The following is a 16474-nucleotide window of genomic DNA, read 5'->3' as shown; positions in this document are numbered from 1 at the left end:
TTGGCCCAAAAAATTTAATAATTAGAGATTTTTTTGGAGTTTCTGTATTTTTATTAGGGTCGCTAAGCATTTTTTTCATTCATGCCTTAATAAATTACATGGCATTTATGGTTTTAGAGAAAATTTGTTCAAAAACCTCTAAAAACACTCAAATGAGATAAATGGTCCTCACCTTATAGATTTGAATGGAATTTTGAGTAGCGCATACAGAATGAGTTATCAGACAGAAAATATTCTATATTACTGTGACATAATTTAAAGCTATATTGACACCACTAGCTAACAACTTTCTGGCCTTTTTATTGGCCAAATCACTCCTGAGGACTACATTGGCCAAACCTTTACCCCCTACATTAGCATAGACTATAGTCTAATTACAGTGAAAGTGAAGTGTTTTTTTCTGTATTCTAACTGATACGGCAATTTTTCCATTTATCTGAAACTCTGGTGAGATGCTCTACAAAGGTGGCCATAAAGCGGAAAAACCAAGCCCACAACCCTCATCACCAAGGACCTACCCTAGACCTGGCCTAAGCCCCTGACAATATTGGGGAGTTTTTGCTGCTTTTTAGGACCACAATACAAGTCTGTCTCATGTATGGAGGTATGTCAAAACCTGCCCATCAACTATACAGGAATATCACATAAGGCAACTGGGTGACCAATTTACCCATTTTTAATTTTTTTTTACGTTTTTTTTTACGACACATGATTGTGGAAGTTTTTATCAATTGTCAACATTTTTACAAAACACCTTGAATCTGAGTTGGAATGAAAAACCACATTGTTCTGGTGATGTTTTAACATTTAAAATTTACAACAAAATACCCTGAATGTTGAAAATACACCTCCTATTGATGATTTCATTTGAATTTTAGAGATATTTTTATAATGATAGGTCACAAAATTCTAGGCAAACCGGAAATCACATTTTTTTCACTGCCTTTTTCTCAAATTATGGGAAAATAATCTTGTCCCTTAATTATAATCTTGTCCCTTAATTATAGGTTGGTAGTTATCTATTCCATGAATGTGAGATTAATCCCTAAGAAAAAGTTATTTGTTATACCTGGAAAATTTCTTGTCTCAAACACATTGTTCATCCATTAAAAAACAGATAACTACTTAGTATAGCAACTCAGGAGCCTGTAGATTTATTACTCTGCTTTTTAATGGGTTTACATCTTTTTACAACTTTTCCTTAAATAAAATAAAAATTTAATGTTTTACATAAATAAAAAAACAAAAGATAACAGTAAACATATTTATGCTGGGATATTGTAGAGTTTGGCACATTGGAAGTTCTTTTGTTACTTCTGAAGAGGGACCATAAAGAAAAAATCATTTCAAAACATACTTTGAAGCCTACTGTTCATGTGTATGTCTTTGGCACATCCATCTGTAGTTCAGAAGGATTTTGGGGGGCAAGAGAGACTCAATATTGATACATGACGCTGGGTTCAAGTAACCAAAATTGGTACTTTGCAGGATAAGAGTAGCAAGTACTGATGCCATTGAGAGGGTCATGTCTGTTGCTGCTGAGATTGCCTAACACACGTGTGTGGCTAAAACTGCCATACGGCATCAAACTGCCAAAATGGACAATAAGCACAATGATTGGAGCTGCTCTGCCATTTTATCCAACCTCCCAATGAGCCCCAGCTTACAATTATATTTTTAGTGGCAAGTATAAAGTAACTGAAATGCAAACTGAGTTGTCTCAGATCCCATGTTTCCCTGAATCGGAGCACCTTGAGGAGCAGTACATCAAAAAAAACCCATAAATAAATTATATAAAATAGTGCTCCATAAATTTTTATCCCATTAGCATTAGTGCCGAACAGAGTGCTGGGAAAGGCTAAATATATTTAAATATATTTATATTGGACATATTTTCATTCTTCACCCTCTTCAAAGAAAGTTTAATGGCATTGCCAATGATTCCAATCAAGAAGAATTAGAAGAAAGACAGAAAACCCAGATCTTTTCATAAGTACTTTGCACTATGTGAAGGTAGTGAAATATTATCTGTTATTGAGACACTAGGGTCAGAGTGGCCCACCAGGTTAATGGGAGTGCTCCCTTGGGCCCAGCCACTTGACCTAAATTTCCTGGCAGCTCTATCTTTTTTTTACCTGAGGCCCCTACCGGGTGTCAATCATGAACCTATTGTCCAGTCATAACCTAGACACCATCAACACCCGATTGGAATTCTACAATTTTACAAGTAGAAAATCTGAGATGTCCATGACTTATGGAGACCCCAGAAATTTAACCTTAAAGGACCAGAAACATCAAATTTTTTTTTTAGAAAAATGCGTTAGTATACCTAGAACAGGGATCCCCAACCTTTTGAACCCTTGAGCAACATCAAGAAGTTAAAGGGGTTGGGGAGCAACACTAGCATGAAAAATGTTCTTGGGGTGCCAAATAAGGGCTGTGATTGGCCATTTTGTAGCCCCTATGTGGATTGTCAACATACATTGAGGCTCTGTTTGGCACTGCACCTGGTTTTTATTCAACCAAAACTTGCCTTCAAGCCTGGAATTCAAAAATAAGCACCTGCTTTGAGGCCATTGGGGGCAACATCCAAGGGGTTGGAGAGCAACATGTTGCTCACGAGCTACTGGTTTGGGATCACTGACCTAGAACAAGACAAATTAAACTTTAAAATCACAAAGCCTTTATTAAGAAATAACTTACCGTAACTCTGCTTCCACTCCTCTTCAGAAAAGGTGACACGGCGATGATCCATCGTGCAGCACTCGATTTCTCCTCCCTGGCTATCTCCTATAAGGAAGGCAGGGAGGAGAAATCAAGGGCCGCATGATGGATCGCCCGATCGCTTTCTGAAGCGCAAGCGGAGTTTCGGTAAGTTATTTCTTGATAAAGACTTTGCGATTTTAAAGTTTCATTTGTTTTGGTGGGTTTTCTTTTTAATGTATACTAATGAATTTGTTTTAAAACATTTTTTGATGTCACTGGTCCTTTAAACATAGGACCCCCCTTAATACTGTTCTACTCCCAATGGAGTTTTACAAGTAGGGCAAAATTAATAGTATACAGAAGAAAAGAAATGGAAAATAAAACAGTGGAAAAGAAAGTACAGGAGATAAGAGACCAAAGACACTGGATAAAGGAAACAACAGTTAGAAAATGCAAAGAGAAACAGAAAGGGTATCAGAAATGTAAAAGGGGATGTATAGGACTAGAAGGATGAATAAAATGAAGCGTAAAAATTACTGCATAGAGAGCAAAAGATAGACTATGAAGATTTTCATTCATCCAGTTCATGGTATATCTAGCATAAGTAATTCTAAAGCAACTGGACTTTTCTGTGTAATCATTGAAGACGTTTCACTACTCATCCGAGCAGCTTCTTAAGTTCAACTGACTGACATTGTAACTCTTCCTCTGAAGAGTTACAATGGGCCATTGTGATTGGATGAGTGGAAGAATTTATATGCCGAGAACTTCCCACACCAGTCAGTTGTACTGAAGAAGCTGCTCGGATGAGTAGTGAAACGTCTTTATTGATTACTCAGCAAGTCCAGTTGTTTTAGAATTACTACTAGATATAGCAGAAGATTGAATGTAACTAATGAAAAGATGTGGTTGGTGAGCTCTGTGCCCAAGGTTTCCAACCCATTCAAATACTGGAGACATTTTTCTTCATGGAATGTGCCAATCCAACCTCTGAGCATCTACATGGAACTGTAAAACATAGCACTGAGGATATGGCTGCAACAAGTGGTCTTGGACGGTTATCTCCATCACAGGGATTCACATCAGTTCACAATCTCCGCATAATCGTGATAACTCTGCAGATCTGCAAAAATGTCATTTGGTTTCCGGCAGCTGAGATTGCAGAAGCAAGCGTTGATCCACATGACATTCCACACGAAGCCACTTCCATCTGGACATTCAAACTCCACTTGGATGGTCTTCGATTTATAGGGTATACAGCACCTGTCATCTGTGCAAACGCCACAGTACTTGGGCCTGTACGTTCTTTTGCTCAAACAGCCAGATATGGTGAAGTTCTTTGGTTCCATTTCTCTGTACACGGACAGGCATTTTTTCCCTGGCTATTGAAAATAAAATCAATGAAAAATGTCATTTTAGAAGATATGTTAGAGTTTGGACAATATGTGATTTTCCATGCCCTCAACCATAGCTAGGTGTTTTATCTGGTTTCCCATTATTAGATAATAGTCATAAGGAGTTCAGATTTTTTGCTCTTTCTGAGCTTGGCTCTTACATTTATAGGAGAAAGCAATGTCCTCCTTTATAGATCCTCCAGATAAATAAGGCTGGACCAGATCTCCTCAAAGATCCCTACAGCTGTACATTATGGCTGCCATAAACAATATTGGGGATATCAAGGCACTGTGGTTTGAAGTGGTGGGTGTTATTTTCTGTTCTGTTCTTTTATGGAAACGAGTAGGTGGTGTACATGAGAAGTAGTCCTTCAGTCAAGTAATGTCTTTGCCTTTCTTTCTTTAATCCCTGCATTTGAGGCTAATGTAGATGCTTACCCTTATGTGTTTGGTTATGTCAACCTCACATGGCCTCATGTTGCACAAACGTCTCTCTTTGTGGAGCAGGCACTTGTCATTATCATTGGCTATCCGGGTGGAAATTCCTAGTCCACATGTTTTGCTGCAAGGACTCCACAAAGTCATCTGTATGACACAGTTGTTGTGCCAGGACTCACTTTCACCTCCATATGCTACAAGGTGCAGGACAAACAGAAAGAGGAAAAACAGATTTTGTTGAGATTTTCTTTTATTTTATTAAAGGTATGGGACCTGTTAGCCTAAGCTCAAGACCTGTGGTTTTCTGTATAATAGATCTTTCCATAATTTGGATCTCCATACTTTGTCTACTAAAGAATGATTTAAACATTAATTACACCTAACCGAATTTTTTCTCCTCCAATGACTATTAATTATATCTTAGTTGGGATCAAGTGCCAGGTACTGTTTTATTATTACAGCGAAAAAGAAAATCATTTTTTAAAAATTTGAATTATTTGATTGTAATGGAATCTATTGGAGATGGTTTTCCCATAAATTGAAGATTTCTGGATGATGGGTTTCAGGATAATAGATCCCATACTTGTATTCATGTTATTAACCAAAGCACTACACGACATGCCACCTCCAATGTCACTAAATGGCCTGATTAAGTCACAAACTGTCTCAATGTCCTTAATATAATGATAATGGGTTGAGTGCTGAAGACCTCTTGTATACCTGAAAAAGCCAGCATTGCCAGATTCAGCCGATTGCCCCCCTGTAACCACACTAGTAAGTATACAAGTAAACATTACAATATCAGTAAGGAAACATTATGCCAATCAGGACCACACACTTAGTAATCATTTTGCTACAGCACAAAAAAAGCCTAAAAAATATGGTGGTCATCCAGGAGCAAATGCTTGAATGATGTTCCCCAGGATTGAATAAAGATAATGTCAGTTCAGCTGGCAGTACCCTTGTGACTTGTAAAGAAATGATGACAAAACATGATGGTAAACCCACCTGGAGAAGCGATATGACGAGGAGAATTTTTTCGGACCCTCTTGAAATCATCACATATCCACTGTTCACAGCATTTGCCTGCCATTTTGATGCGTTTGGGGTTTTGACACCAGACCAGTGGTGGTCGGGAGTTTGTACAGAGTGGGACACATCCTACATCCCCATTGATACAAGTGCAGTTATACTTGCAGTTGGGCTGGAAGCTCTGGCCATTCACATATCTAATGCCATTGAGCACGCAGCCCACTCCAGTCATTTCTATAAAACAGGAGATAAAAGATAGAATGAGTTAAGAAATAAGACTTAATGTATTTTTGTTAACGCCAAGCTTCTATTTCTGCATATTGTTGACATCACTTGTCCCTATGAGGTTCTTCAAATGGGTTGTCCTATTCTCTAGGAAAGAAGTTGCCTTAGATATGTGGTGCAAGTCCCCTTTTGAGGGCCAACTTTTGGTTAGGGCTCCCCTTAGCTCAGTCACTCAGCCATAGATCAAAGAATATCTAGGATATTGAAAAGTGTCCTAAAATTGTCCCCCAAGATAGGCTTTCAGGTGTTTCTAAGAGAACAAAAAATAGGCATTATCCCCAAATCTGTCCATAACTGCCCTTCAGGCTGGGCTCACCCCCAACCAATACTCATATTCTTAATGTTCTCCAGGATATGCTTTCAGGTATATCTAAGTGAACAAATAGGAGTCTCCACAAAAGTATTTGTAACTGCCCTTTAGGCTGGGCTCAACCCCCAACCAAAGCTCTTCCTCTAATTGTCCTCCAACATAGGCTTACAGGTTTATCTAAGAGAACAAATAAACATGCTCCCCAAATGTGTTTGTAACTGCCCTTCAGGCTGGACTCACACTCCCCGCCCCCCAAACCAAAGTTCTTGCTCTAATTGTCCTCCAACATAGGCTTTTAGGTGTATCTAAGAGAAAAAATAGGCATTCTCCCCAAATCTGTCCATGCCCTTAAGGCTGGGCTCGTCCCCAGCCAAAGCTCTAAGTCCCACCAGGGTGTCTATTCACTGTAGTGTTCTAATTGGTTATCACACGGGCTAGCCACTCACCAAAAAAGGGCAACTATTAGTCTAACTGCAAAAACATAAAAACAGAGACAATCAACTCAAATTTGATTAAAGCTGGTGAACTGCTGAAGGAACCCATTATCTTTGCTGCCTGTGAAACTTGTACTGTCATGCGTAAAGGAGGCCCATCTAACATATATTCTGCACTGACATTGGGCAACACCATGACGAGATCACCAAGCCTTAGATTCTCTTTTACAAAAGCATTGCATTAAGTGCTTGAATTGGACATGGCACCTATTTTTACTGTAGTTGAGACCCAAAGGTACAGGGTGTTAAGGTGCAAAGTAACCCATACCCCTTTTTCATTAGAGTGTACCAGTCCAGAACAATACTGGAGTATGGGTTACTTAGCTTCTTAACATCATGTAGTCTCAACTACAGTAAAAATAGAAACCAGGTACAATAATTTCTGCTTGTGGAGTGGGCTGCTATTAGGTGGTGCCTTCAGGAGTCCTGTCAGGGGCCTGATCCCATGGTGGTCCTAGACTGCTGAAAAGAAGGTGAGACTTGCTGAGATATGAATGGTACTTGGGTGGATGGGAGCATGTTGTGGTCATATGGCCAGGGCCAGGTAGGGTCCCTTGACTTCTGAAAGCAGCACTGCCAAGGCACTCAGGGTTAAGGAAGGTGCTGTTCACTTCCAATAATACACTAGAAAATGTGAAAATGTATCCTTTCCTTAAAGGATAAGTAAACCTTTTAAAATAAGTGAATGTAAAATTAATGAGGGTGCTATTCTAAGAAACTTTTGTAATTTATACTCATTATTTATTTTTCTTTAATTCTAAAATATTAAGGAAACAGCGCCACCTGCTGGTCAGTATTCAACTTTTCTGACCACCAAGTGGTCAAGGAAGTTGTCAGGAGAAAGAAAGAGGCTGATGTTCTTCTACTTAGAAAAAAAAAATAGAAACCTTTCTCACATCTTTCCTAAGCAGAAGAACATCAGAGCAGCCTCTTTCTTTCTCCTGACACCTTCCTTGACTACTTGGTGGTCAGACTGGTGGGAAACTGACCAGCAGGTGGCGCTGTTGTAATATAATTCATTCATATTAACAGTACATGTATCCCATAATATCTTGGAATTAAAGAAAAATAAATAATGAATGTACATTGCATAAGTGCTTAGAATAGCCTCCTCATCCATTTTACATTCGCTTGCTTTAAAGGTTTACTTAACCTTTAAACCTTCCACCTCCTGCCAGCATTTGAAGACATGCAAGCTCAAACCAGACTAGAAACAACTATCGATGGGCTTTGGATACCCTTCTACCTTTTGTAAAGTCAGGCAGACTTTTGCTATTCATACCCTGACAATAAAAATATTCAGCTGGACATGTTGGAATACCAGTTCAGCCAGCATGTTAAAAAAAAAGGAAATATCTGCCCGCAATACGAAAAGAAAGGGTAAGATATGGAAAACTTACGTCCACAAACACCCACTTCGTACCTAGGACTGTCCCTGCTGTAGTCACAGTACAGTCCTTTGTGAATATCACACGTGTCGGCCTCCGTGCAGTTGTCGCCTCGCTGCTTGGCGCAGGTTTTACAGCAATCGCAGCCGTCTGTGAGTAGACTGACCCCCGCCGGACATACCGGAGAAACCTGTGGGCAATCGCACGGCCACTTACAGAACTGCCTCCGGGTGTAGGTTTCGGTTACGGAAGTCACAGGTGACATTGTAGTGGCGTTCTGACAAAATACCTGCAGTTTAAACAAAACCATTATTATTCGGCAAATGAAATGGAAATTTAATGTCGACATGAACTGATTTACTTATTTTCATTGGTTTCATTGAACTCAAAATGATCTAATTATTTGGCTGCAGGTGGAATTAAAGGATAAGTAAAATCAGCGAATGTAAAATGGATGAGGGGGCTATTCTAAGCACTTTTGTAATGTACATTCATTATTTATTTTTCTTTAATTCCAAGATATTAAGGGATACATGTGCTGTTAATATGAATGAATTTTGTTACAACAGCGCCACCTGCTGGTCAGTTTCCCACCAGTCTGACCACCAAGTAGTCAAGGAAGTTGTCAGGAGAAAGAAAGAGGCTGATGTTCTTCTGCTTAGGAAAGGTTTGAGAAATGTTTCTGTTTTTTCTCCTAAGCAGAAGAACATCAGCCTCTTTCTTTCTCCTGACAACTTCCTTGACTACTTGGTGGTCAGACTGGTGGGAAACTGACCAGCAGGTGGCGCTGTTGTAACAAAATTCATTCATATTAACAGTACATGTATCCCTTAATATCTTGGAATTAAAGAAAAATAAATGATGAATGTACATTGCAAAAGTTCTTAGAATAGCCCCCTCATCAATTTTCACTTATTTTAAAGGTTTACTTATCCTTTAGTATAATGCGGGCTCTACAGCACCTCTTGTGGCTCAGTGAGTGAATGCAGCCGGCAGTTGGCATCAAATCCCAGTTGGTGTCAGTTTCCAAGGCAGACAAATATATAACATAAGGGTATAAAGAGCCGGATAATTCACCCAGGTGCCCAAAATGCTACAACTCCCAGCAGGCTGCTGATCTCACATTCCCGACACAGGGTTTGTGCAACGTAACATAGGCCTGGTGATCAGTCCAATATGGAAGGGGTTAGGTCTTTTTTAAGGGAGAAAAATATTGTTTTGGTGCGGTTGAGTCGTTCCACCTCGTGTCTCACATTCCATACGTATGAAATAACAAGGGGGGTTCAGATGATACATATTCTGGTGGCAGAATTAAAATAAATCTAGAATAAAAGGAAGGCAGAGAGATAGGGAGAAGAGGAGACGCAGGGCTTATCCAGCAGTACAGTGCAGTCCAGACAGACCATCAGTGCTTTGGTTTACTGCACTAAGGCAAATGCCAAACACCAAAAAAAAAAAAAAAAAATATGAGAGTAACAGGGGCTGCCATGTCCCATGGCCAAATATCTAAACAAATGAACTCAGGCTGTTTGGATCCATTAAAGCAGCATATGGACAAGTGCCATAGAATAACACTTTCATTGCCACAAGGGGTCGTTAACCCCATGTACAGCCCAGGGTGTCCGGAGATCTGCAGGGACTTCTGGCATTCAGCCCCATGCATTAAATACAAGGAAAACCACCCTGCCCCCCCCCACCCCATAGATAATGATTGTCTCTTCTGTAGTTGTCAGGGCATGCTGGGAATTGTAGTCTAATTGCAGCCAGAATCAGAGAATACAGGCAAAGAGAATATGGCAGATGGTAAGAACAGGGCAGCCATGATGGATTTTAAATGGTGCGGAAAAGAACAAGGCCTGGGATGCCAGTACTTAGTGAATGGGGCACAGTTATGAGCTGCTTAGTTCTCTAGCATCAAATTATAACAGTATATTTGTCTTGCTCCCAAGCACACTATAAAACAAGCACTAGGTGGCGATGTTGAGCTCTCCATAGGGCTTCCCAACCCATTTATCAGCACATGGGTCTGGGCTTATTCATGTGATAATTCTATTAAAAAAACTGACATTGGGTGAGACCTGTACTCATTTAATTCCATAGGCTCCTATAAACAAGTTTCTGAATTCAGGAATCCCGGACGCCGGCTGACTCGCCATAAGAGACGCCCCATGCAAAGGAAGCCAGAAATGTCTCCATAGATTTCACATTATCCAGCAAAGCAGGAAGACATATTGGTAATATTATAGTGGTACACTATGCTGTAGTATTTGATAGGCCGCAATGATGTGCCCAATGGATCAACACAGGCCTAATAAACATGACAACAACTAGACATTTTACCTACAACAGAAGCCAGCTCCAAATCCTCTACCTTTGTGCACCAGGAATGGTTTGATATCTATCAGAGGGTGTGCGGGAGCCAAAGTTGATTTACTAATATGACCAGTGACCCCAAGTCTCAGCTGAGGCCCTAACTCATTACACATAGTTACCATCTAAAAACAATTTAAAGAGAGCCTAAATGGTCAAAATCGGAGCAGTCATAGCAATGCTAACTACAAGTTCCAGAGTGGCAAGAGAAAATTATTTCTGGCCATAAGGTTTCAGTGCAGTTGGTCAGTTTCAAAGAACCAGAGACACTTCCAGGGACAAAGATCAAATTTATGGGCCACCCTTGAAAATTAGAGAAATCTGGCTAATGAATCATGTCTGTAACACCTGCTGAAGCCCATGCTTAGACATCACAGGAGGTGTCTACCAGTGGCGGGCCAAGTCGACCTGGTGCCCACTGCAAACCTGGCGACTACAACGCCCCCACCGCTTGCGCATGCGCCGAGGACGCGATGCGCAATTGCGCATGCGCCGAGGACGTGCAAGCATGCATGCGTCTGGGACACGCAAACGCGCATGCGCCTGGGACATGCAAGATACTGCATGTATAGGTGAGCAGGCAGAAGAAGAAAAAACTGCTGTCACTGCTTCTGGAACTAGGGGAAGGCGTCGGAAGAGGTACGTGCCTGGCGCCCCTCTACCTTTGCGCCCTAGGCACGTGCCTCTTCTGCCTACCGATAGTTCCGGCCCTGGTGTCTACCTATCCACAGTTGCCACAGTTTCCATCAAACTAGCCACCACTCCAAGTGATGAAACAACAAGGTGGACATAGGCAATCCCATTTTGCAATGCAAGGCCAAAATTATGTAGACACCCTTAGTAATGATTTGAATTAGCTATTAAAAGCCACCAATCATTTCCAGCACAGGTGTTCAGTGTTTCCTATTTTGTTTGTTTCCTACTCAGTTGGCGAAGGATCTCTCCTGTTTCAGCACAAAAATGCCTCCATGCACCAGGTCCATATATAATGTGTTTGCAGAGCTGGTTGTGTTAGAACTTGACAGCACAGAGCCCTGACCTCAATTGATCACCTGGGGGACAAATAGGACCCCCACCTGTGAGCCAGACCCAATCCCCAACATCAGTGTCCAACCTCTCTAATGTTGTTATGGTTGAATGGGAGCAATTCCCATAAACAATGTTTCTAGTGGGAACCTTCCCAGAAGAGTAAAGGGTAAAAGCTGTTTCAGGAGCAAAGAAAGGACCAACTCCTTGTTTTGGAATAAGACAGAAGGCCAACACCAACCCTTGATAGAACAAAAGCAAAGCAGAAGCCTCAATAAAACACGGCGCAGCATCCTACATGAATGTTAGAGCTTTTATTCTGCCTATAATGGGAAGTAAACCAATGAAAATAAAAGCTAACTTTCAGGTCGGAAAGGCTGAAGATCAACTTGTATTGGTTCTGGACAGATCCTAGTCACAATACATGTTGGGAAGCAGTTGTCAAAACAATAACAAAAGAGCCTTAGAAATGTTCTGCATATCATTGACTCGCTCTCTGAGCACAGTAGAAGAATTTGGTGTCACAGAATTCATGTTTGTACCTCACTTTAAGCAGACTCTGGCTTTCGGAAGCCACAATTGATATAGTAAGCTCTGTTATGCTTGGGGAATGTAAAAAAGGCACAAAGGGGCAAATTTACTAAAGGGCGAAGTGACTAATGCGGCTGAAAATTTGCCAGGCTCCGCCAGGCCTGGCGTAGCTTCACTAGCGAATGAAATAGACTCTAGTGGTACTTTGCTCCCTAACACCAGGCGAATTTGCGCTCTGGCGAATGGACGTAACTACGCAAATTCACTAAGATGCGGATTTTACTGAACGTTACCTCTTGCGCCAGACTTGCCTTCGTCATCTCAGACCAGGCGAAGTGCAATAGATTAGATAGGAATTCCTCAAAAAATAGTTGAAAATTTTTCTGTCCCAAAAAAACGCTAGCGTCTTTTCCTTTTTCAGGGTGATAGGCTGAAAAATAGGGCAACATTTTTTTGGGGTAACCGGCTTCCCCCCTACATTTCCATATGGCACATAAACTATACACTGGGCTCATGTGCAGGGCAATATAATAACTCTATTTTATTTAATGTGTGTACTGTAATGTATTTGCTGCAACATATACGTTCATTAAACTTTAACTTCCCGCCGTATGCAAATTATCCAACACTAGCGCAACTTCACCAGCATTTGGCGCCCAAGATGCAATTTCAGATTTTATTGAATGGCGAATCTACGCCTGGCAAAGTGTTGCGCTGTGAGTGTAGCCGTCGCTGGCGAATTTTCAGAGGTTAGTGAATTTGCCCAATAGAGTGCAACCATTCCAGCAACCCATAGAATCAGCAGGTGGAATCTAATGGTCAACTGTTGGAGACCAAATATTTGCTTTGGTTAGTAGACCTGGAGCGAGTGTTCTTACACCACCCCTGGGAGTCTATTTCTCCAACGGAACTGATTGATAGTTAAGATCCAGTAGACTCAAAAATACTTTGGAACCACCAGATTCCCCACCCCAAAGTTCAGGTAAGAGAACAAATTTACTGAATTAAAAATAGCTAATAAGAAGACTGGCCAACTGTCCCAATTTAGATATGTTAGTCGTGATGTGACTTCTGGCTCCCATGGAGGCACAAGTCTATTGTTTCCCTACAGTTGGGTTAATAGGTGCTTTTTAAACTGCCTGTTAGAGATGTCGCGAACTGTTCGCCGGCGAACTTGTTCGCGCGAACATCGGGTGTTCGCGCTCGCCGGAAGTTCGCGAACGTCGCGCGACGTTCGCCATTTTGGGTTCGCCATTGTTGGCGCTTTTTTTTGCCCTCTCACCCCCAGACCAGCAGGTACATGGCAGCCAATCAGGAAGCTCTCCCTGGACCACTCCCCTTCCCTATAAAAACCGAAGCCCTGCAGCGTTTTTTCACTCTGCCTGTGTGTGCTGAAGAGATAGTGTAGGGAGAGAGCTGCTGCCTGTTAGTGATTTCAGGGAACAGTTGAAAGTTTGCTGGCTAGTAATCGTTTTGATACTGCTCTGTTATTGGAGGGACAGAAGTCTGCAGGGGTTTGAGGGACATTTAAGCTTAGGTAGCTTTGCTGGCTAGTAATCTACCTTCTACTGCAGTGCTCTGTATGTAGCTGCAGTGGGCAGCTGTCCTGCTTCTGATCTCATCTGCTGACTGCTGCAATAACAGTAGTCCTTGTAAGGACTGCTTTTATTTATTTTTTTGTTGTTTTACTACTACTACTACTACTACTACTATAAGAGCCCAGTGCTATTAGTCTAGCAGTGTTGGGAGTGGGACTGGTGTGCTAATCTGCTGCTCCTAGTAGTTCAGCAGCACCAACTTTAATTTTTTTTTTTAATATTCATTTTTTTTTATTTTACTTTTTTTTATTTTACTACCGCTGTAGTAGTGTATAAGTTGACCTTTTAGGCATTATTTGCCCTGTAGGCATTATTTGCACACTGTTTCTTCAACCCGCCATCTAGCTGTGTGACCTTGTTCACATTCTGTCTAAATATCCATAATATTACCGTCTCCCAGAAAAAAACACCGGAGTGACTTTTTTTCAAGCAGCATTCATATATTTTACGTAATCCGTATCCACCGCTGTAGTAGTGTATACGTTGACCTTGTAGGCATTATTTGCACACTGTTTTCTTCAACCCGCCATCTAGCTGTGTGACCTTGTTCACATTCTGTCTAAATATCCATAATATTACCGTCTCCAGAAAAAACACCGGAGTGACTTTTTTCAAGCAGCATTCATATATTTTACGTAATTCGTATCCACCGCTGTAGTAGTGTATACGTTGACCTTGTAGGCATTATTTGCACACTGTTTTCTTCAACCCGCCATCTAGCTGTGTGACCTTGTTCACATTCTGTCTAAATATCCATAATATTACCGTCTCCAGAAAAAACACCGGAGTGACTTTTTTCAAGCAGCATTCATATATTTTACGTAATCCGTATCCACCGCTGTAGTAGTGTATACGTTGACCTTGTAGGCATTATTTGCACACTGTTTTCTTCAACCCGCCATCTAGCTGTGTGACCTTGTTCACATTCTGTCTAAATATCCATAATATTACCGTCTCCAGAAAAAACACCGGAGTGACTTTTTTCAAGCAGCCATAATATATTTTACGTAATCCGTATCCACCGCTGTAGTAGTGTATACGTTGACCTTGTAGGCATTATTTGCACACTGTTTTCTTCAACCCGCCATCTAGCTGTGTGACCTGTGTTTTTCTGTCCAAGGCAGCGCCACAACCCTTCTGGATCCACCCTCAAAGAACGCCTCGACCGGCAGGTAGCGGACTACCTGGCATTAACTGCAGATATCGACACTCTGAGGAGCGATGAACCCCTGGACTACTGGGTTCGCAGGCTTGATCTGTGGCCAGAGCTGTCACAATTTGCCATGAACCTCTTGTCTTGCCCAGCCTCAAGTGTGCTCTCAGAAAGGACCTTCAGTGCAGCAGGAGGGATTGTAACTGAGAAGAGAACTCGCCTAGGTCACAAAAGTGTCGATTACCTGACCTTTATTAAAATGAATGAGGGGTGGATCTCGGAGGGTTACTGCACGCCGGAAGACTTGTTCTGACTTCTATGCAGCTGTCCTTCTCTTCAAGCCTCATGACTCCACACACAGCTGTCCTTTAGCGTCCTCCTCCTCCCTCCGCCACCGTTACAAACTAGGGTGCAAACCCTACTGGTTTAATTTTTTCTGGCCTCTGTGCTTCAGTGGCTGCAACCAAAAAAACTGGGCAAACAATGTCTACAAGGTCAACGTATGGCAAAAAATGACTATTTTCAGCATTTATATGGCATATTTTTTCTGGCAACTGTGCTTCAGTGGCTGCGTCCAAAAAAATGCATATTTTCAGCATTTATATGGCATAATTTTTCTGGCCTCTGTGCTTCAGTGGCTGCAACCAAAAAAATTTATATTTTCAGCATTTATATGGCATAATTTTTCTGGCAACTGTGCTTCAGTGGCTGCGACCAAAAAAATGCATATTTTCTGCATTTATATGGCATAATTTTTCTGGCCTCTGTGCTTCAGTGGCTGCAACCAAAAAAATTTATATTTTCAGCATTTATATGGCATAATTTTTCTGGCCTCTGTGCTTCAGTGGCTGCAACCAAAAAAATGCATATTTTCAGCATTTATATGGCATAATTTTTCTGGCAACTGTGCTTCAGTGGCTGCGACCAAAAAAATGCATATTTTCAGCATTTATATGGCATAATTTTCTGGCCTCTGTGCTTCAGTGGCTGCAACCAAAAAATGCATATTTTCAGCATTTATATGGCATAATTTTTCTGGCCTCTGTGCTTCAGTGGCTGCCAACCAAAAAAATGCATATTTTCAGCATTTATATGGCATAATTTTTCTGGCAACTGTGCTTCAGTGGCTGCGACCAAAAAAATGACTATTTTCAGCATTTAACGATGTTGACCTTGTAGGCATTGTTTGCCCAGTTTTTGCCATATACGTTGACTCAACGTATATGGCAAAAAATTACTATTTTCAGCATTTATATGGCATATTTTTTCTGGCAACTGTGCTTCAGTGGCTGCGACCAAAAAACTGGGCAAACAATGCCTACAAGGTCAACGTATGGCAAAGAATGACTATTTTCAGCATTTATATGGCATATTTTTTCTGGCAACTGTGCTTCAGTGGCTGCAACCAAAAAAAACTGGGCAAACAATGTCTACAAGGTCAACGTATGGCGAAAAATTACTATTTTCAGCATTTATATGGCATATTTTTTATGGCAACTGTGCTTCAGTGGCTGCGTCCAAAAAACTGGGCAAACAATGCCTACAAGGTCAACGTATGGCAGTTGTTTAAAGAGAACAGTAGATTACTAGCCAGCAAAGCTACCTAAGCTAAAATGTCCCTCAAATCCCTGCAGACTTCTGTCCCTCCAATACAGAGCAGTATCAAGCAGATTACTAGCCAGCAAACTTACTATCATCTGTCCCTGAAATCACTAACAGCTCTCCCCCTACACTATCTCTTCCAAGCAC

At 41.2% G+C, this 16474-nt stretch overlaps 1 protein-coding gene across 1 annotated transcript in view; it reads right to left on the bottom strand.

Annotated features, from left to right (window-relative positions):
* Window positions 1-3538: 3538 nt before the first annotated feature.
* ccn4.S (cellular communication network factor 4 S homeolog) overlaps window positions 3539-16474 on the bottom strand; it is a 41839-nt gene continuing 28903 nt past the window's right edge. The window contains exons 2-5 of the mRNA XM_041568029.1: window positions 8060-8336; window positions 5547-5804; window positions 4539-4732; window positions 3539-4088 (exon numbers count right to left, since the gene is read on the bottom strand). Coding sequence (XP_041423963.1) covers window positions 3789-4088; window positions 4539-4732; window positions 5547-5804; window positions 8060-8336 — 1029 coding nt within the window. The 3' untranslated portion in view covers window positions 3539-3788. The remainder of the gene's footprint in view (window positions 4089-4538; window positions 4733-5546; window positions 5805-8059; window positions 8337-16474) is intronic.

Source organism: Xenopus laevis, chromosome 6S, assembly GCF_017654675.1.
Source record: "Xenopus laevis strain J_2021 chromosome 6S, Xenopus_laevis_v10.1, whole genome shotgun sequence".
In the NCBI taxonomy this organism is placed as follows: domain Eukaryota; kingdom Metazoa; phylum Chordata; class Amphibia; order Anura; family Pipidae; genus Xenopus; species Xenopus laevis.
This window is presented reverse-complemented; position numbering and strand designations above follow the sequence as displayed.